The sequence below is a fragment of the Mesoplodon bidens genome (assembly GCF_964165515.1).
Source record: "Mesoplodon bidens genome assembly, chromosome: 15".
NCBI lineage: Eukaryota > Metazoa > Chordata > Mammalia > Artiodactyla > Ziphiidae > Mesoplodon > Mesoplodon bidens.
Window position 1 is genome coordinate 33,508,433 of NC_138171.1, and position 20,383 is coordinate 33,528,815.

Genomic DNA, 20,383 nt, shown 5'->3' on the forward strand with positions numbered 1-20,383 from the left:
TGTTTCGTTTTGGCCGCAGAGGGGCCTGATGCTGAGAAAGCCTCAGGCCTGGGGGTCCTCTGGGAGCGGGGCCTGCCCAGCATCTACCTGATCCAGAAGGGGGTTCCCCTGGCCTCGTGTTGCATTTGGCACTTAATAATGCAGCCGCTGTCCTAGAAGGCTCTCCCACCACCACCTCCCCGCCCCACACAGGACTGCAGAGAGGTACGCTGCCCTCTGTCAGAAATGTTTAAAGCTCTGATAGTTCTGTAATGAGCGGTGGGCTTCCCTGGCGGTCCAGTGGTTAGCACTCCACACTTTCATTGCCAAGGGCCTGGGTTCAATCCCTGGTCGGGGAACTGAGATCCTGCAAGCCCAGTCCTCCTGGGCTGAGCAAGGGGGAGGGCCCTTGTGGAGGAAAGTAACATACCTGAGAAAAGGAGGCTTTGCAAACCCATTTGCATCATTCTGTGGGAAAGAAAAAGAAGTTTATGGAAGGCTCATGAAATTGGGGCATTTTTAATAAGACCTGAAGGTAAAGACATCTAAAGCATAAGGGACTGCTTAAAGCTATGCATGTTTCAAAGTGCCCTGGAGTCTCAATTCATTTGTCTCATTTAACTAAGTTCACTCAGAGGCTTAAGGGCAAGAACAGAAGACATTCTGAAACACAGTGAGGGACCCTCACAAGTGCTGGAACATCTTAGAGGGAAACACAGGGTCTGCTGCTCCCTGCCTGTGGCCTGAATTCAGGTGCAAAACTGTAGTGATTATGGTTGGCTTTTTGGGAGCCCGATCCTGAACGATGCCATGAGAAACAGTAAAAAGAAAACCTTGTTGGGTTTCGGTGCCGTAGACTGGTGCCAACTGCCAAGCAGAGATCTGATCTTGTACAAGTTCCGTAATTGCGGGAGAGAGAGGACGGAACAGTGCCGGCACTGTCTTTGCCTTCAGGAATTGCCAGAGCCCTCTCGGAGCCCCGGCCTCCGGCTCCCAGGGGCTCGGGGTCTCCCAGTGTGGCCGGGGACCAGGTGGTCGTGTGTCCTCTCCTTCATTCCACAAAGAATCTGCTTTAAATCTACTCTGGCTGTTGTTGTAAGAAATAACTGGCCCAAGCTGGTGGGCTTATTCAGATGGCTGCCCAGGAGAGGGCAGTGTCATGCCGTCTGACTGGGGCCACCAGGCCAGCTCCCAGGATGCCCCATGGTGTCGGGGCTTGCAGGCCTCTGAGCTCCTCTCACTTCCCCTTGCCAGTTGCCAGCCTGGGGCTGAAGGCCACGCCTGGAGTAAAAGCCAGGCCAGGGCTCCCTTGGGACGGCCTCTCCTGGGTGCTGGATATACAGACTCAAGGCAGAAGGGGGCTGGGGGCACCAGGGCTACTTCAGACCTGCACCTGCTGTCTCCGGGCCTCTGGGGACCTCACACCTTGACCATGAACCTGGGGCCAGCAAGGTCATCCCGAGGGGGAGCCCCCAGCACCAGGGGCAGCCAGCCCGGCGTCTGGATTCAATGTCTCCCTCTCAGGACTGAAGCACAAAGCAGCTGCTCTGCTCGTTAGCACATCCTAAAAGGGCCTGTCCCACAGGGCGCGCCGGGCTTGCTCAGCAGGCCTCGGAGTGAGCAGTTTCTGGTGTAACATTCATGTTACAGGATGAGTAAGGGCTAACTTATGATTTATTTAAAAAATACCCCAGAATGCCTGTCGTGCAGTCCCACACGTGCTCAGGGTGCTGGCATTAACCTGCTGCCCAGAGCAGGTGCCCCCAGACTGGGGAGGCTGAGTCCGGGCTGTGACTGTGGCTCAGGGGGAGGCTGGCTGCATCCTCCCGGCCTGGAAGGCCCACGTCCGGCCAAGCTGGACTCCCTGGATGCGGCCTCCGGAGGGCATGTAACAGAAACCACCTTCCTGCCTGTCCTTGGGGCAGGACACTGTTTCCCTCCCCTGTGTGTCCTCAACTTGAGCAGCGCCCCCGCTGCCCTCAAGGCAGAAACCTTGGAGCCCGACTGAACTCTGAAACGAGCTTAGCCATGGTTTCACAGGCTGTGTTATCTGGGTGACACGACATGGTGAGAAACAAACACTGGAGGAGATGCACTGAAGTCCAGCCCTGGCGGTAAAGTGGCAAGAAGTAACAACTTGTGCTATGAGGAAAGAGAGCAAAATGACCCTTAAGACGGCAGCCCGAAGCTACCGGGCCCTGGCACATGCCCCAGCGAGCCCACTCCTGGTTGGTACAAGCAACGTGCGTGCACATTGGCACTGAGACACCCGCTAGGATGCATGGGGCAGCCCTTTCCTCACAACAGGAGAGATGTCAGGCAAAACATTCTCTGACATAAATCGTAGCAATGTTTTCTTAGGTTCCCAAGGGAATAGAAATAAAAGCAAACAAACAAATGGGACCTAATCAAACTTACAAGCTTTTGCACAGCAAAGGAAACCATGAACCAAACGAAAAGACAACCTACGGACTGGGAGAAAATCTTGGCAAACTATGTGACCGACAAAGGCTTAGTTTCCAAAATATACGAATAGCTCATACAGCTCAATAACGAAAAAACAATCCAATCCAAAAATGGACAGAAGACTTAGACATTTCTCTGAAGAAGACATACAGATGGTCAACAGGCACATAAAAAGGTGCTCAACATTGCTAATTATTAGAAAAATGCAAATCAAAACAACAGTGAGGTTCCACCCTCACACTGGTTAGAATGGCCGTTATTAAAAAGTCCACAAATAAATGCTGGAGAGGGTGTGGAGAAAAGGGAACCCTCCTACACTGTGGGTGGGAATGTAAATTGGTGCAGCCACTATGGAGAACAGCATGGAGGTTCCTTAAAAAACTAAAAATAGAATTGCCATATGAATCAGCAATTCCACTCCTGGGCAGATATCTGGACAAAGCTCTAGTTCAAAAAGATAAATGCACCCCAACGTTCATAGCAGCACTATTTACAGTAACCAAGACACGGAAACAACCTAAAGTGTCCATCAACAGATGAATGGATAAAGAAGATGGGGTACATATATACAATGGAATATTATTCAGGCATAAAAAGAGTGAAATAATGTCATTTGCAGCAAAATGGATGGACCTATGGATTATTGTACTAAGTGAAGGAAGTCAAGAAGAGAAAGACGAATACCAATATGATATCACTTATATGTGGAATCTAAAATATGACATAGGGACTTCCCTGGTGGTCCAGTGGGTAAGACGCCACGCTCCCAATGCAGGGGGCCCCCCCGGGTTCGATCCCTGGTTGGGGAACTAGACTACCACATGCATGCAGCAACTAAGATCCCACGTGCCACAACTAAACGTGCCACAAAGAAGATCCCACATACTGCAACTAAGACCCGGTGCAGCCAAAATAAATATTTTAAAGAAATAGAATATGACACAAATAACTTATTTACGAAACAGAAACAGATTCACAGACATAGAAAACAAACATGGTTACCAAAGGGGAACACGGGGAGGGATAAATTAGAAGTTTGGGATTAACAGATACACACTACTATACATAAAATAGGTAAACAAGGTCCTATATTCAGTATCATGTAATATACTGTAATGAAAAAGAATATTTTAAAAAAGAATGTATACGTATGTATAACTGAATCACTGTGCTGTACACCTGAAACTAATGCAACGTAAATCAGTTATTCTAACAGGAGGGATGACAGCCTCTGTTGAGACACCAGTGGAACCACAGGGGGACACAGTTCTGTCTACGCAGGGCCAGACCAGACAGGCACCCAGCGTCCAGAGGAGGGCAGTCTGGCCTGTGAGATGGGACAGTGGCGGGAGGGACTCCTGGAGGGCTGGTAATGCTCCAGTTCCTGATTGGGTGTTGGTTATATGGAGTCACTTTGTGAAAAGTGACTTTTCTTGCACTTTTCTGTATATGGTACTCTTCAATATTTACTTAAAAAAATAGGACCTTTTCAGAAAGGTGTCCTCTTTAACACACCTGCCAGCGAGCTTATTGCCACGGCCGCCCTCCTCCCTGCTCCCTTCTCCTCGGCGAAGGCACCTCCTTTACCCAGAGAGGAGCTCCGGAACGCTGGCCTCAGACCCGCCCGCACGGCCCATCCCCCGCCGGCTGAGCCGGGAGCCACCTGTCCCTCTACTGCCTCCACCAGCCTGCGGTGAGGGATTTGGGGTCTCCCCCCCACACCCCGTCTTTCCCTCCTCCATCGCCTGGCACACGTTGCCCTGTGCCACCGAGGGCTCGGGAGGCTCTTCTTGGTCGTTCTGACCCATCTCGGCACAGCTTCTGGCATGCCCGGGGCACCTCCTCTGTCGCAGTGCGGGCCACACAGCATGCGCTCGGAACAGCTCCGGGCCATCCACTGGGGAGACGCTGGTCTTCACTCACCTGTTGGGCTCTGCTCGAGTTCGCAGCACACCTCCCGCCCCCACTTCCCTCAGGCTTCACAGAGCACGACTTGCAGGCGCTGGTCCCTCTGCTGGGCTGCACCCGTGGCCACGGGCTGTCGCATGTTGTGTCCCTGCTTGGCAGCCAGCATGCTTCCCTCCCTGCGAGTGGCCAGGCTGCCAGGGGACAGCGGGGCCGGGGAGGCCTGGGGACTGGATGGCGAGACAGCCCACAGGTGGGAACAGGCACAGGACACGCCTGGTGACTTCTCCCGAAAAACCCCAAACCCCAGGCCACCTGGAGGTGGCCCTTGCTGGCTGTCACGGTGTCCGCGTCACCCCGGAGTTCTGCCGGGTGTCTACTGCGTGCCCGTGTGCCTTGAAGATGATGATGCGGTCCCAGCCTACGGGTCAGCTCAGATGCACAGAGATGATGGGACCTGCAGCCCAGCCAAGGCTCTGCTGAGAAGCCTCACAGGGAGCCCTCCACTCCCCTGGGGACCGAGCCACCCTGCAGACAGCAGGGCCTGAGGGACGGGCCCTAGGGCTTCCTTGGTGCCTGCCCTCCTGCACGGCTGCTTCCTCGGACAGAACGTCCCTTCCTCTCCACCGCCAGCTGGAGAGCAGCTTCGCGTGGCCCGCAGTGTGAGCAACCCTGAGTGACACAGCTTTACGTGTTAACAACTAAGTCCTCAGCTGCAGGCTGGACTCTCCCAGTTCACAACCTCTGACCCAGTTCAACCTCTTTATTTTTTTTTAATTTATTTATTTTTGGCTGCACTGGTCTTACTTGCTGTGCACAGGCTTTCTCTCTCTAGTTGTGGAGAGCGGAGGCTACTCTACGTTGTGGTGCGCGGGCTTCTCATTGCAGTGGCTTCTCTTGTTGCGGAGCACGGGCTCTAGGTGCATGGGCTTCAGCAGTTGTGGCACGCGGGCTCTAGAGCGCAGGCTCAGTAGTTGTGGCGCATGGGCTTAGTTGCTCCATGGCATGTGGGATCTTCCCGGACCAGGGCTCAAACCCGTGTCCCCTGCATTGGCAAGTGGATTCTTAACCACTGTACCACCAGGGAAGCCCAACCCGTTTATTTTTAAAAGGGGAACTGAAGCCCAGATGGGGAAAGCCGACTGCCCTGGTCATGGGGCTCTTTTCTGAAACCAAGGTGCCCACTCGGTGAGGCGGGGGGTAGGGGTGGGGGTTGGAGGCAGCACCCGCTCAGCGCAGCTCTTACAGGTCGGCAGACGCGCTGTGAAATCTGTGTGTAGGTCTGAGGGCTTGGTTTCTCAATGGCTATTTAAAGCCCAGTTATCGGATTACTTAAAAGCTACTGCCACTAAGGCAGAGAGCACGTGACCGACGCCCAGCCCCTGGGTAGCGAGAAGATGGCATCTGATCTCTTGAGATGGGACGTCCCAGGGCAGCTGGGTCCACCTCACTGGGTTCAGGAACATTCTCTGATGGGTGGCTCCCAGGTACACCCTAGGTTTCCTGGTGTTTAAGGAAAACTCTGTGTGTAACTGACAGTATTCTGATGGTTGTGTGTAAAAACTACATATATAAAAGTGTTAAGCTGCTTTACCAGCTCCCACGGACCCCAGAGTTTGGCTGAGACAGAACATACTTTTTTCTCCAGTGTTATCAGCTGGTGTAAACAGTTTAGGAAAGATAAATGACCAGCCCAGTTGGGTGTAAGAACCTCTGAGATACGAAATTCCAGGGCTGTGTCTCCAGCCCTCAGGGGGTCCTGGAAGGGCCTCATCATGGTACCTGCTTCTCCACCACCACTCTCTGGATCAGGTTTCTAAATGGAATCTCGTTCTCTCTTGTGTGATCTGTACCTGACTGATACGGCAGCCGCTCACTGTATGACTAGATGAAAATACAAATTTAAAATTAAAAACTCAGTTCCTTACAGTTGCACTCTCCAGTTTTCAAGTGCTCAGCAGCCCCTGTGTCCAGTGGCCACTCTGCTGGGCCACCCAGTTCTGGAACATTTCTGCCCGATCCATAATCTCTCTGGGTTTGTTCACTGACGCACAGATGATTGGATCCTGTGTCTGCTGCCTTTGCAAGAGGCCACGACGAATAGGTGGCCTATTAAAAACAGGCCTTTTCACCTGCTCCCCAGGGGCTCTCTTTGGGGCAGAGCCGGTCCTTCTGTCCGCTTTGCTGTGCTCTTGGACTCCCACTCTGACTTGGTAGCGATGAAACGCGGTAGCTTGTCTAACGGACAGGATGTAGGCAGCGGAGGTATCTGAGGGTGTACACCGCTGACAGTTGCAGCTTTTTCTTTGGCACTTTGCAGAGGATACTGAAATATTACTTCAAAAGATGAAGCGATAGAAATGGAATACGAATCAGTCATTATACCTCATGATGCGTCTGTGAACGCCCTGTACTTACTTTTGGGTTATTACCATCTTCAGCCCAAGGTTAGATGCACGTTTACAGATGTGGAAAATTGGACATCCAGAAGAGTCAGGGTGACTGGGTGAGAGGCCCTGAAATGACGGCTGGCAGTGCCTCGTTCAGGAAGTGCACGAACCTTGTGGCCTTTGATGATTTTTAAAAGCCAATTAATATTTTCTTGTGGCCTTTATTAATTGGCATTTTCCACTATTCTCCAGATCAGAACAACATAGTAACCTATTGGTACCTCTTAAACAGCACACAGGTGACGGCAGTACTTGTCTCATCAACAGAGTTCTGATGGAGGGACACCTACAGGCTGCTGATCCGTGAGGACGAGAGGGGCGCGGAGGTGCATTCATGGGCTCACAGGGTTCCTGCCGCAGGCCTGCAGCTCATCACAGCCCAGGCACAGTGCTGGGGCTTGTTAGAAGCATAAATGCTTCTAAGGTGACATGAGAAAATGCTATGGTCCCACCATGAGGGTGGGTGCTGGGGAGGGAGGGGAAAATATCTATGTATCTAAATATATCAATATTTATCTATATCTCAAAGGAAATATAATGAAATGTTAACAGGAGTTATCCTAGAAGTGAGATTATAAATAGAATTTTCTTTTTAATACTTGTTCTATGTTTCCCAAATTTTCTACCAAAACAAAAATTCTCTGGATTATTTTTATGAGCAGAAAGTGTTATTTTTAGAAGTAGTATTTAAAATGAGATGTAATGATTAGATGTTTTAATTTTTACAAAGAGACCCTGACCAAACTTGGATTTTGCTGTTTAGCCAAAACCTGTAGCTTTGACTGCCAGCCGGATTTAAAAGGAAACCTCATTTCAGCGTATGTTTAATGTACCCAGCAAATGGCAACATTGGAGGTGAAAAATATTAAAACATACTTTTGTTTACTTAAAGCATGGGATGGATAAATATTAATTTAAGAGTTCATCCTTATTTGTCTCGAGTGGGATAATTTATCAGTTTATTTGCGAAGTAGAATTTTAGATAAAAATCTTACCATAAAGCCATTTCTTAATATAGTAGTCAAATCATGAAATATATAAATACCTCCATGAAAGGCAACTTTTATCTGTTTTTTAATCAAAAGTGGGAAGGGGGCGGTTTCTCAAATTGTAGGTACTTTAACAAACCATAAGTAACTTTGTCTTTAATTAATACAATCATACTTATTGGACACTGATTATTTTTAATTATTCAGAACCTCCAAAATAAATACTTATATTTTTCTAGTAGTTAAAAGTGTAAGAATGTTTTTTCTTTCTAATGCTGGCATGTTAAAGATCTAATGTATGTGCTCGTTATATAAATTATCCAAAGAAAGAAAAAGGCTCCAAAATATGTAAACACGAGTAAACCAGATCTGCTCCCAGAGCTGAGACAGAACAGCGCTCTCTCCCGTGTAGGTACCAGCAGTTAGTCACTAGCTCTATCAGTTCTTCCCCTTAAGTACTGACAACTCCTGTCACCCCATCCCCAGCAGTGGACGGGGCTCCTACCGTCCCCTCCCTGGATGACCGAATGCCACCCGGAAGGACGGGAAAGGACGCAGTACAGCCCAGGTGGCCTGGCTCGGGGAGCGTCACCCCTGGCCTGCCCATCCCCCGCTTCTCCACCATTGCCGCGACCGCGCCCAGCCACGCAGACCCCACGACACCGTTGGAAGGCTTTGGGTTTCATCAGAGCTCTTCCTTCAGGACTCGGCTCAAATGCTTGCCTCCAAGAAGCCACTTCTGATGCTTCCCAGGAGCCTGAGCCAGGGCCCTTCCTGCCTCCTGTCACCCTGCACCTTGTCCGCAGCCCCAGTAAACACCGCTCACTGGACTCAGCTCTGGGGTTGATTCCTATTTGTTTCTCTAGAGCCTAGCCCAGGGCCTGGACCGTAATAAGCTCGTCAATAAATGTTCCATGGACGAGTTCCAATGCGACCCGCAGATCCCCTCTACAAAGTGTACCTTCACGTGCCATGTGATTGTGTTTAAAAAAGTTTCGTTGGTCACAGTAGTCTGATGCCATAGAAATGTTTGTTGCCAGCGTTATAAATGTGACCTCACTGTAACTATCGACTCTATACCTGTTCCCTTTTACTGCGAGGTTTCACTTATTATTAAGAAAAGTGTTCGTCAACATTCATTATTCTGACATTTGCAAAATCAACGGCAACTAATCGCCATTGGAATCACAGAAGGAGGGCGTTTTCATTACATATTTAGAGCTTTTAAATATTCTTATATGAAATAAAGAAATAAAGGCCACTAAAATGAAAGACTGAAAAAGGCCTTCCAGCCTGCAAGGCAGAAATAGGGGCCTATCATCAAAAAATCTACAAACAATAAATGCTGGAGAGGGTGTGGAGAAAAGGGAACCCTCTTGCACTGTTGGTGGGAATGTAAATTGATACAGCCACTATGGAGAACAGTATGGAGGTTCCTTAAAAAACTAAAAATAGAACTACCATACGACCCAGCAATCCCACTACTGGGCATATACCCTGAGAAAACCTTAATTCAAAAAGAGTCATGTACCACAATGTTCATTGCAGCTCTATTTACAATAGCCAGGACATGGAAGCAACCTAAGTGTCCATCGACAGATGAATGCTTAAAGAAGGTGTGGCACATATATACAATGGAATATTACTCAGCCATAAAAAGAAACGAAACAGTTATTTGTAGTGAGGTGGATGGACCTAGAATCTGTCATACAGGGTGAAGTCAGAAAGAGAAAAACAAATACCGTATGCTAACACATATATATGGAATCTAAAAAAAAAAAAGGTTCTGAAGAACCTAGGGGCAGAACAGGAATAAAGACGCAGAGGTAGAGAATGGACTTGAGGACACGGGGAGGGGGAAGGGTAAGCTGGGACGAAGCGAGAGAGTGGCATGGACTATATACACTGCCAGATGTAAAACAGATAGCTAGTGGGAAGCAGCCACATAGCACAGGGAGATCAGCTCAGTGCTTTCTGTACACCTAGAGGGGTGGGATAGGGAGGGCGGGAGGGAGACGCAAGAGGGAGGGGATATGGTGATATATGTATACATATAGCTGATTCACTTTGTTATACAGCAGCAACTAACACAACATTGTAAAGCAATTACACTCCAATAAAGATGTTAAAAAAAAAGAAATAGGGGGCCTGACCAGAGTGTCAGGGCAATGCTGGCCTCACAGAAAGAGTTAGGAATTCTCTCCACTTTTAAGGAAAGTGTGAGTAGGATTGGTATTAGTTCTTTAGACGTTTGATAGAATTCACCAGTGAAGCCATCGGGTTTTGGGCTTTGTCAGGAGATCTTAAGTTACCGGTGGGGAGGGGCTTCGGGTGTGGAGCTCTGCCTGGAGGCGGCCTGGGACCTCACAGACCGCAGACCGGGACCCCCAGGGTGTGAGCTGAGGACACCTGCACCTGGTCCAGGGGGCAGGGCAGCAGCTTCCACGAGGGCCTGCCACAGAGGAGGCGGCCCCAGGGCAGCCAGGCCACCCTGGGCCTCGGGAGAAAGTAGTGTGCTTGAAGCTCTGCTGCTCAGCAAGTGGGAAGGGATAAAAAGGTGGGCACGGTGTGCAGTGCTGCTCCCTAGCTGGTCTCCATGCTTTTCAAGACAGCCTCCTGGTACTGACAGTCTATTATGATCCAGTCAACAGAGAGGTTTAAAAATAAAGTTAGAGCTCATTTAAACTGCCAAATGCTTAATAATGAATATCATTACTGACTATATTGATATCTAAAACCAGGATTTTTCAATCTATCCATCCAGTGTGGTAAGAAGTGCACCAATGCTTTCTTCATTGAGCTTTATCCACGTGGTAAAAATACTGAAAATTAAAAAGTTATTTTCTAAAATCGGTGCTGTTAGCTAAAATGTGTTTTCATTTATAATTCCAGTGCTAGCTATGATTTGGGGGCAAGGTTCTTTTACCCTAAAAGACACTATACAGGCAGACCTCATTTTATTGCATTTCACCTGACTGTGCTTCACAGATGCTGCTTTTTTTTTCTTACAAATTGAAGGTCGTGGCAAGGCTATTGGCATCATTTTCCAACGGCATTTGCTCACTTCGTGTCTCTGCATCACATTTTGGTAATGCCTGCAATATTTCAGCTTTTCATGATTATTACAGTCACAGTGATCTGTGATCAGTGGTCTATGGTGTCACTACTACGACTCACTGAAGGCTCTGATGATGGTTAGCATTTTTTATCAATAAAGTATTTTTAAATTGAGTCTTTTTGAGACATAATGCTATTACACACTCAACAGACTACAGTATAGTGTAAACATAACTTTTAAATGCACTGGGAAACCAAAAAGTTCCTGTGACTTGCGTTATCGAGATGGTCTGGAACCAAACCTGCTACATCTCTGAGGCCTGCCTGTACAACCTGCGTCTATGGAGCCGGGCGGTCATTATCAATGGCTGCTGACATCACGGAAGGAAACAAGCAGACACGTGTACCCACCACCACCGCTGATGAAATGCTCTACGAAACAAATCTGATCAAAGCGGGAAATATAGGACAAAGGGGAACTCAGTAAAGGACACCATGTGGATGCAACCAGCAAAAATCCAGACTGGGGACACCCTCCAGGACCAGTAACCTGGGTTTTCTACAGAGAGATTACAAGGAAAAAGAGACAGGGGAGACCTCTAGATATGGAAAGACTCATCACGAGGCTGAACCACCAATTACAATGTAGGGAGCTAGCCTGGGTCCAGATTCGAACTATACTGTCAAGAAATTTTTAATGAGACAATCAGAAATTTGAAGTGACCAGGTGATGATACTCAGGAATTATTGTCAATTTTAAAAGATACGATAATTGGCATTGTGGTCATGTGAGAGAAAAAAAGAGGATCTTTAATATATTTACAGATGAATGATATGATGTCTGTCGTTAGCTTCAAACTGATCTCGGAGTGGGTGGGGGAGAGATGAAACAAGATTTATAAATGAATTGTTAAAGCTAACCTGGGGGACCAGGTCATTAGATTATTCTGTCCATTTTTCTGTGTGTTTGAATTTTTCTATAAGAAAAAGTTGAAAATCAAAACCAGGAGAAGGCACTACAGACGGACAGGTCACACCTGAACAATGTGCCTCATGTGCCTGGATTCTGAGTTTTGTGACATGCAAATTGTAAGGTTTTTTTTCCCCCAGCAAAAGGAATTGTTAAGCTTTCAGAAATGCCTTAAGATCATTTCCAAAGAGTTTGAATACTGTTTTAAAATATACTGGGGCCTTTAACAAAATAGCATTTCACATGTGCCCTTCCCAAGCAGTTTGTCCAGTTTTGACATCTACTGCTAACAAAATGGAAGACCTCCATTTTCTTCTGAAAATAATTTTTGGAGTTAGTTGGGGGTAATTTGCAAACAATCATGCAGTATGCTTATCTAAGAGGAGAAGCCAAAGGCATTTTTGAATGAGATTTCAGAACAGTGCATTTCCTGGATCAAAACACGTGCTTCGGCCTGTGAGGGGGCCGGCACGGTCCCTGACACCTGCGCTCGCACTGTAGCACGGGCCCATCTCCTGTAACCGACTCCGCCCCCGTCCCACTCAGAGCTGAACAGAGGCCCCCACTAGGGGTGACAACACACCCCATGGGAGGCATGGCTTCTGCACGCACCACAGGAAGGAGCACATGATAACGAAGGATGAGGAAAACAAGCAGAAACAGTGGCCCAGGCTTACGCACCAGCTGCTCGTATCCCACTCCTCTCTGGAGCATGCTCACTTTCTCACTCTGCAAAACACCTCTGGCACAAATTCTCTTCTTTCGAACTTGTTCAGCACCACCCTGCCCACCCCGTCCGCTGGTGATCTGTCCTTCGGCACTGACAGACGTCCCCCAACACAGCCCTTGAGCCTGTCCTCCCAGCTGCACCCAGGCCCCCGCCCTCGGCCTTCCCGTCGGCACAGTGGACCCGCATCCCTGCCCCGCCGGCCGGCTCCTCCCCGTGTGCTCTTCTTCCTTCTCAGTCATCCCCTTTCCTCCATCCTTTCCCCCTTCTCTACTGTATAATCTACACTGAAAATAAAGTTTAAAAAAGACGAGAGCCCCCTCAGGAGGCTCCGCCGCCCTGGAATCCTCGCCTCCCTCCTCTGCTCCCTGAGGGTGCCGAGTCCACCCCCACTTCAGGACTTTTAAACTTTCTGCTCCTTCTGTCTGGGAAGCTCCTCCCCTTGACCCCTGGGTCTCAGATGTCACCCCCCCCCCCCGAGAAGTGCTCCGCTGCAGGCTCTGTCATGTGTCGCCCAGATCCCCTTCAGGACTGGGACTGGTTCTGGCTGTGGGGAGATGGCCCTCGGCTGGCAGCGCTGCTCGGGAATCGCTCTGGCTGACCCCGGCCCCCAGATGCTGCCCCAAACCCAGGCAGCTCCAAGGGCCGTCCCAGCCCAGAGGTCTCGGCAGGGGCAATGGAGGCACCGGCCCAGCCTCTCCCTTCCGTATGGGGCCCGGGCGGCTCTCATCAGCACCCGCACTCGTTCTCAGAGTCAGCTTCCCAAAACACCCAACCCCTGACCTCTGTCCAGGACGTCACCTGATCCCTCATTCCTCTCCGTAGCTTCTAGCATTAATATTTGTGTTTACTTCTCATCGTCTGCTTCTTATCACTAGAACCTAAGTTCCAGCAGAGCCAGGGGCTGGTCTTGTTTATCTTTGCGTCTCCAGAGCCCACACCGGGGCCTGGCCCAGAAGACAGAGTTGTCAGAGGAACAGACGAAGTGACTCACAGCCTCTGTGCCTCTTACCGGCTTGTTTAGGATTACAGATAACGTACACACAGGGTTCACACAGCACACTTTCTGAAGGTGTAATGATCAGATCGCTATGTTCAACCTTAAGTCTTCCTTCAGAAAACAATATGAAAACGGAAGAAAATGCAGAAAAAGGTCCCTACAGGTCTAAAGGACTGCAGCCATGACCCAAAGTAAGGAGAGCTTAAAACCTGATACAGTCTGGCAAACGATGGACCTACTGTGTGTAAACTGTCATTTACAGATAAACTAAAAACAAAAGGGGGACTGAAGTTAAGGAAGTTGAAAGGCTGTGTGACAGGGGAATCTGCAGGCCCTGGGAGCAAGTCTCCACCCCGCCTGAGGGTCATCACCTTCCTGTGTGGAGGGAAAAGCACCCCGCATCACCAGAGCCTGTTGTTCAGGATCGGGGTGCACTGGGCCTTACTCACAGGAGACGTGGTTTCTGGTTTGGACACTGGTGCTTTAAAGGTAGAAGCGTTTTGGGAAACAGCTCCTTTCTTTTCTGCAGCCGCCCCCGTGGATGAGCGTTCTAAGTAATCCGGTGGGGGGATGACGACGCTGCTTTTCTCAGACAAGTTCATCGTGCTCACGCTCCGTACAGATACCGAGCTAGCAAACAAGAACCAGAGGATACAAGTTAGATGTGACCTGGCCCCTGCGCCCCAAACATCCCCAATCTCCTATGACCAGAATTGCAGTGGATTAATAATCCAATATGGTGAGGGAGGAGGAGATTACCCCCCCACACACACACACACTGTATATGACACTGCAGTGTTTCTACTGACTTATAAATGTACACTCAAAAGAAATCCTTTAAAAGACATGACAGGGCTTCCCTGGTGGCGCAGTGGTTGAGTGTCCGCCTGCCGATGCAGGGGACACGGGTTCGTGCCCCGGTCCGGGAAGATCCCACATGCTGCGGAGCGGCTGGGCCTGTGAGCCATGGCTGCTGAGCCTGCGCGTCCGGAGCCTGTGCTCCGCAACAGGAGAGGCCACAACAGTGAGAGGCCCGCGTACCGCAAACAAACAAAAACAAACAAACAAACAAACAAAGACATGACAAAAGAAAAGGAGAGGAAAACTGGCTCAATTAGGGGCTGGCTCTTAATTCAAGGAGTTCAGTAAGAAAATACAGCAAATGCCTTAAGCAAAAGCATCGAGTACTTCGGACTAAAAAATCTCAGAATTTTAACATCCTAAAAATATTTAGTTTCATTCCTTGGCCACTGGCAGCTGAGCTATTCTGCAAGGGACGGAGACACACAGATGGCTTGGAGCAAGTATAATGGGAGGACTTGCAGGGGGCATCAGGTGCGGCGTCCGTGGTCCGCCGGGGACACGGGATGGGTCAGGACGGTTGCTCTGACATGGGAAACACTGTGGCCAAGACGATGCCACGTTCAGCTTGGACATGTTTCTGAGGACCCACACCACATACAAACATTCACATCTTGGCTGGGAGACACCTGCCTGGGTTAGTCTAGTCTTGGGTCCACCACTTCCAGCTCCTTGAGCAAGTTATTACACCTTTCCGTGCCCCCGTCTTCTCAATTTTCAAGCGGGGACCTATCTCACAAGGTTGTATGACGATTAAATGACCTGGTCAGTGTAAGGCACTTTGGACAGTTCCTAAGCAACGGTGATAATGATCATATCTGGGTGGGATACAGATGTGAGGGGGCAGTGATGGCACAGAGGCGCTGAGTGAAGCCCGTTGATGTAATTCGAGCTTAGGGGGCAGACACAGTGGCCCAGGAAGCACCAAAAAGGAAAAAAGGACTGAGGACAGGTCCCGAGGACACCTATTGTCTAAGCACAGGGCAGAGGAGAGGTCTGAAAGAGTACTGAAGATGGATGGCTGGTGAGGTAGAGGGGAAATAAAGAGTGCAAGGGCAAGAGAACATTCCAGATAAAGTGTTCATCAGTGTTAAAGGCTGCCAAGTAAGACCAAGATGGAGCACATGGGCCCTGGATTCAGCTGCGGTGGGCGGTGGGGAGAGTGCTTCTGAGGCTGAAGGGGGTTCTGAGGCGCGTCTCTTTCCAGCAGATGGTCAGTGAAGCGCGTGGGCAACAGAAGTCAGGAAGGAAACAATCATGGAGCAGCAATCCCCCGCAACCCCCCACTATTCCACACCGTCTGCGGCCTCCCCGTGGGCTCTGCTGCACATCCAGATTAATCCCGACACGCCTGAGAACACGAGGTCGAGGTGCGTGTTCTGCCCCTGGGCCATCTGAGCCGCAGGCAGGTCCTACCTTGGCCCGGGCATGCTCATGGTCTCCTCCTCGTTTTCCTCCAGCAACTTTGTGTATGACGACGGGAACCAACCCCTCCTGCAGGTGAAGAGTGGGGAGAAAAAGACCTCGCTGGGATGCTCACAGCAGACAAGCAAACCATAAACACACCCAGGAATGGCTCGGTCACAGCTCAGGGGCCGGCCGGGCCACTTTCATCACAGGATCTCATAGGTATCTTATATACAGGATTACTTTTATTTGGATTCCCTTTTTGTCTTTTGTTTCCATATTGGTTTTACTTAATACCTGAATAATCTACACAGAAACTTGATTTAACCTACTTCCTGTAAAGCTTATGCACGTACAGTTGAAATGATGACAGTGGCATTTAAACTATCAGGTGCTAAATCTTAACAAAGTATATCTTGAGAAATCTGAAGTCACATGAAAAAAACATTTAAAACTACTTTCAGAAGTGACTCCTATTTATTTATGCATCAAATTCATCTATATACGCACACACATACAGAAAACAGTTTGGGAATGACTGGGAATAGAATAACTGCAGTTAACTATAACTATCATTAAACTATGAACCTAACTGTGGTGAAAATGCTAATCTGCCCACAAGGAAGACCTGCTACGAGGAGAGACAGCAGCCTTCTCGGTGTGGGACTGCTGGACCCCGTGCGGAGGCCGCTCCCGAGACCTACACTTTGGTGGCCTCGTGCTCTCCGTACAGCCAGCCGTCCTTCTCCTCGGAGACGAGCAGCGTGATGACATCTCCCTGCGCGAAGCTAAGTAAGGTCTGGTTAGCGCCGGCCGTGTGCGGAAAGATGGTTTTCACTTTCTGCTTTTTTACCCTGTTCAGTCCGGTGGCAACAGAAACCGATCGCTGTAAACTGGGGTCATCTAAAGAACCTGTCAAAATGAACCGAGCGGTGATGGCTTTTCAAGGAAGGATGATCAGGCAAGTTCAAAGGAGCCAACCCCAGGAAACCACCCGCCCCCATCTCTCCAGCACACTCATTCTACTGAGACACCAATCGGATTATATTTCCACACCTCCACCCATGTCTGGATGGACAGGGACAGCAAGGGACAGCAGCAGAGCCATGGCCCAAGGCCTCTCAGAGGAGGATGCCTGTGGCTAAAGGCTCTTTTCCAGACCAAGAGGATAAAGTAGTGTAGCCAAGCTTCGTCTGCACTGATTCAATCAGGACGGCTCTTAAAGAGGCAAAGTGCTCCACCACCAAGTGGCCCACTGCTTTCATTGCCCCGCTCCCCCAGAACAAATCACAGAAGGGCTGTGAGGCACCAACTCAGACCAAACTGTCCAAGGCCTGTGCCACAAAAAAGAGAGAAACCGGAAATGCAGATGTCCTTGCTACCATGGCTGCTCACCTGCGAGCGCGGCAGGGATGTGGTGAGGACGACTCACGTGTATTGACCCCTCCCCCTAGGTGACGTGGCAGAGGCAGGAACCAGACTGAACCAGATTCAGGCGGCCTGGCTCCACGGCCTAACGCTGCACTACGTCATGTCTCAGCTCAACGCAGGCTGATATCTACCAGCACTCCCCCCGCCGCCCCAAAATTGGAATGGAAAAATTTTTTTCCAGATTTTTTTCCACTCAAATTTTGCTAGCCCACTATTTACTATAAAATAATGCAAAATCTCTTTCTGCATCATTCTCGCAAATTCTTACTAAGTACAATGTAAACTCTGCTATCTCTTCAACATGCCGCACAGTCTAATTACCTTGGCTGTATTGAATTCAGTGATTTTCATTTAGCTTTTACCAATAAGAACCAAAGAATCATTTGAATGACTGGGCTGCACACAGCATTGTATATTTTAACTTTATATTATATATAACTTATAGTTCTTCAAAGGCAAATGGCTACAGAGTATCATCTTTCCAGCTGACATTCTGAAAATCCCGTCTCTTCCCCAAGAGCTGCACGCGCTGGACAGCCCATGGGCTCTCGCGAGCAGCACACCGTGTGACTGCCACAACTTCACGCCCAAGGGGCCCATGAGTCCCCCCAACAGAGACGGGTCTGGCGCCACGACAGTCTTGAGGTCCTGGCTGCCAAAGACTCTGTGTAGGCAGAGTGGAGCCTAACCAAAGCCACCTGAAATGCCTGCAAACAATAACTGGTCCCAGTTTACTGAAATAGAGTCAACTGGGTTAAGAAATGCAAGCAGTTAGAACCTAAGCCCCCACAAAGCATGAAGTGCTCTGTTAGAGATGATGAAAACACCGATTATAATTCAAACGAAGCCTACTGGTAAGACTGATAACCATTAATTTTGTCATGTGAACTTCTAGTTTGTTTCATTGAAAAAAAAGAAATTTTAGTCCAATTGCCACAAATACGTAACACAGCGTGAGGCTCTGTAAGTTATATCCCATTTCTTTGAAAATATAACACCTTTCAATAGGATGTTCACTCTATGTAAACATCAATCTGTATATAGAATTAGCATGTGTCAAAGCAACATGTCTTAGAATAAACCTAGACTCCATCAGAAGGTGTGAGCTCCTCCAAGCCAGTGTGGAGGGGGTGCTACCATACAAGTGTATTTACCTCTATCTCAAGGCACACTTATCCTAAATATTTAAAAAATTTTAAAGGTACTTTAAAAGAAACCCAACTAAGTATCTCACCTGTTGAATTATCTTTTCTTGCTGAATTCTGTGCGACTGTGGCTGGGTTATTAAACATATCAATCAAAGGGCTGGTTGACGCTCTGCCTGAAGGAGCTGAGGGGATCTTCGGTGAATATTTAGAAAGGGTGTCATAACCTCGCCCAACCTGTGAAAAATTCCTTATTAGTTTAACATTAGTATAATACAGCAATGGCATTAGACAGATCCCCAGGACTGTTTTGCATTACGTGCTTTAAATTCCATTTTTTTCCCCAAACTTTTTGTAGGGCAATGCCCCTTTTTGAATTATTTCAAGAACACCACATCCGTTTTTCCATTTTTGTCTTTTTTTTTTTTTTTAAAGAAGTTACTCCCCATTTTCCCCACCCCTTGAAAAGCACTCATCTCCTTCCTATCTCTATGGATTTTTAGGCTCCCTTTTAAGTGCTGCTTGGCTAAAGGCATCTACATTTAAAATTATTTTTCCACAGAATTTTGAGTGCATTACTCCATTACTTTCTAACATCTTATTTTCCAGTATCAGTGGGATTCTCTTTTCTTTGTGAGTAATCTATTTTTGCCCTCCCTGAAAGTTTTCAGAATCTTCTCTTTATCGCTAGCATTCTGCCGTCTGTTGAGGTTCTGGTCTTTTCCATTCAGCCAGGATCACCCTCCTGCTGTGTTAAAGGCCAGGCTACCATGGTCATCTCTGCCGGACCTCGGTTAGAGCAGGGTGGGGGTAGAAGTGGTGGGAAACAACAGTGTGTACCTGCGGGCTAGCCGCGGCCTAACAGAGGGAGAAGGTCGATGTCCGGTGTCCGTGCTGCTGGAAGGATGAAGCCGCCATTTACTGGACGGGAAAGACTGATGAGAAGCAGGGTTAGAGTGAGAGCGCCTCAGGTTTGTGGTTTTGGACACGCTGAGCGGGAAGATCCCCACTAGACATGCAGGCGGTGAGGCCCCAGGCGGCAGCTGGACGTACCTCCCACGTTTCAACCCAGCTAACATTATGTTTATCCTCTTTGATTTTTTTTTTTTTTTTTTTTGCTGTACGCAGGCCTCTCACTGTTGCGGCCTCTCCCGTTGCGGAGCACAGGCTCTGGGAGCACAGGCTCAGCGGCCATGGCTCACGGGCCCAGCCGCTCCACAGCATGTGGGATCTTCCCAGACCAGGGCACGAACCCGTGTCCCCTGCATCGGCAGGCGGACTCTCAACCACTGCGCCACCAGGGAAGCCCTGATTTTTTTTTTTTTTAAATCCTGTTTTTGCACTGTATTTTGGGAGAGTTCTCTGGCTTAATTTCCCAAGCTGATTCATTCTGCTAAGGAGCCCAGCTGTTGTTTTGGGGTGTTTTTGGAGGGGACGAGGGGGAAATGAAAAACTTTAATTTTAGAAAAATTTTGAACAGGTACAAAAGTAGAGAAAACAGCACAATAAATCTCCATGTACCCAACGCCTAGCTTCAACAATTACCAATCCACGGCCATTCTCGTTTCCTGTATGCCCCATCCATCTTCCCCCACAACTGGATTATTTTGAAGCGAATCTCAGACATACCATTTTAACTAGAAATAATAATCCTTTTAAATTTCCAAGACCACTGACTCTTCTCTGTGGTTGTGATAGCCTTTCATTTCATCTCTTTTCTCCTCTGCCCTGTTGGCTCTGTTGCCCCTTTTACTTGTCATTCCTGTTTTTACTTTGGTGCGTCTTTTTATGACACTGGTTTCCCCCACCTGTTCAGTGACCGCTGGTTGTCTGTCCATCTTTGTAGTGGGTGGCGGTCCCCATTCTTTTTATTGTACACGACGGTCTGTGTTTTCTCTGTGCTCGATCGCATGCGATGTGGGGAAGAGGCAAGACACACCCCCAGGAGTGAGCCCCACCCTTCAGTCCACACATGCTGTTTCAGTTCACAGACGAA

The 20,383-nt window shown here is 48.7% G+C and overlaps 1 protein-coding gene across 2 annotated transcripts in view; it reads right to left on the minus strand.

Annotated features, from left to right (window-relative positions):
- The window catches only part of BAIAP2L1 (BAR/IMD domain containing adaptor protein 2 like 1), an 86,189-nt gene that overhangs the window by 637 nt on the left and 65,169 nt on the right, over positions 1–20,383 (minus strand). For both annotated transcript variants that reach the window (XM_081257532.1, XM_081257531.1), the window contains exons 9-13: positions 18,477–18,624; positions 16,516–16,723; positions 15,821–15,898; positions 13,993–14,173; positions 410–447 (exon numbers count right to left, since the gene is read on the minus strand). In XM_081257532.1, the coding sequence (XP_081113658.1) occupies positions 410–447; positions 13,993–14,173; positions 15,821–15,898; positions 16,516–16,723; positions 18,477–18,624 (653 nt within the window). The remainder of the gene's footprint in view (positions 1–409; positions 448–13,992; positions 14,174–15,820; positions 15,899–16,515; positions 16,724–18,476; positions 18,625–20,383) is intronic.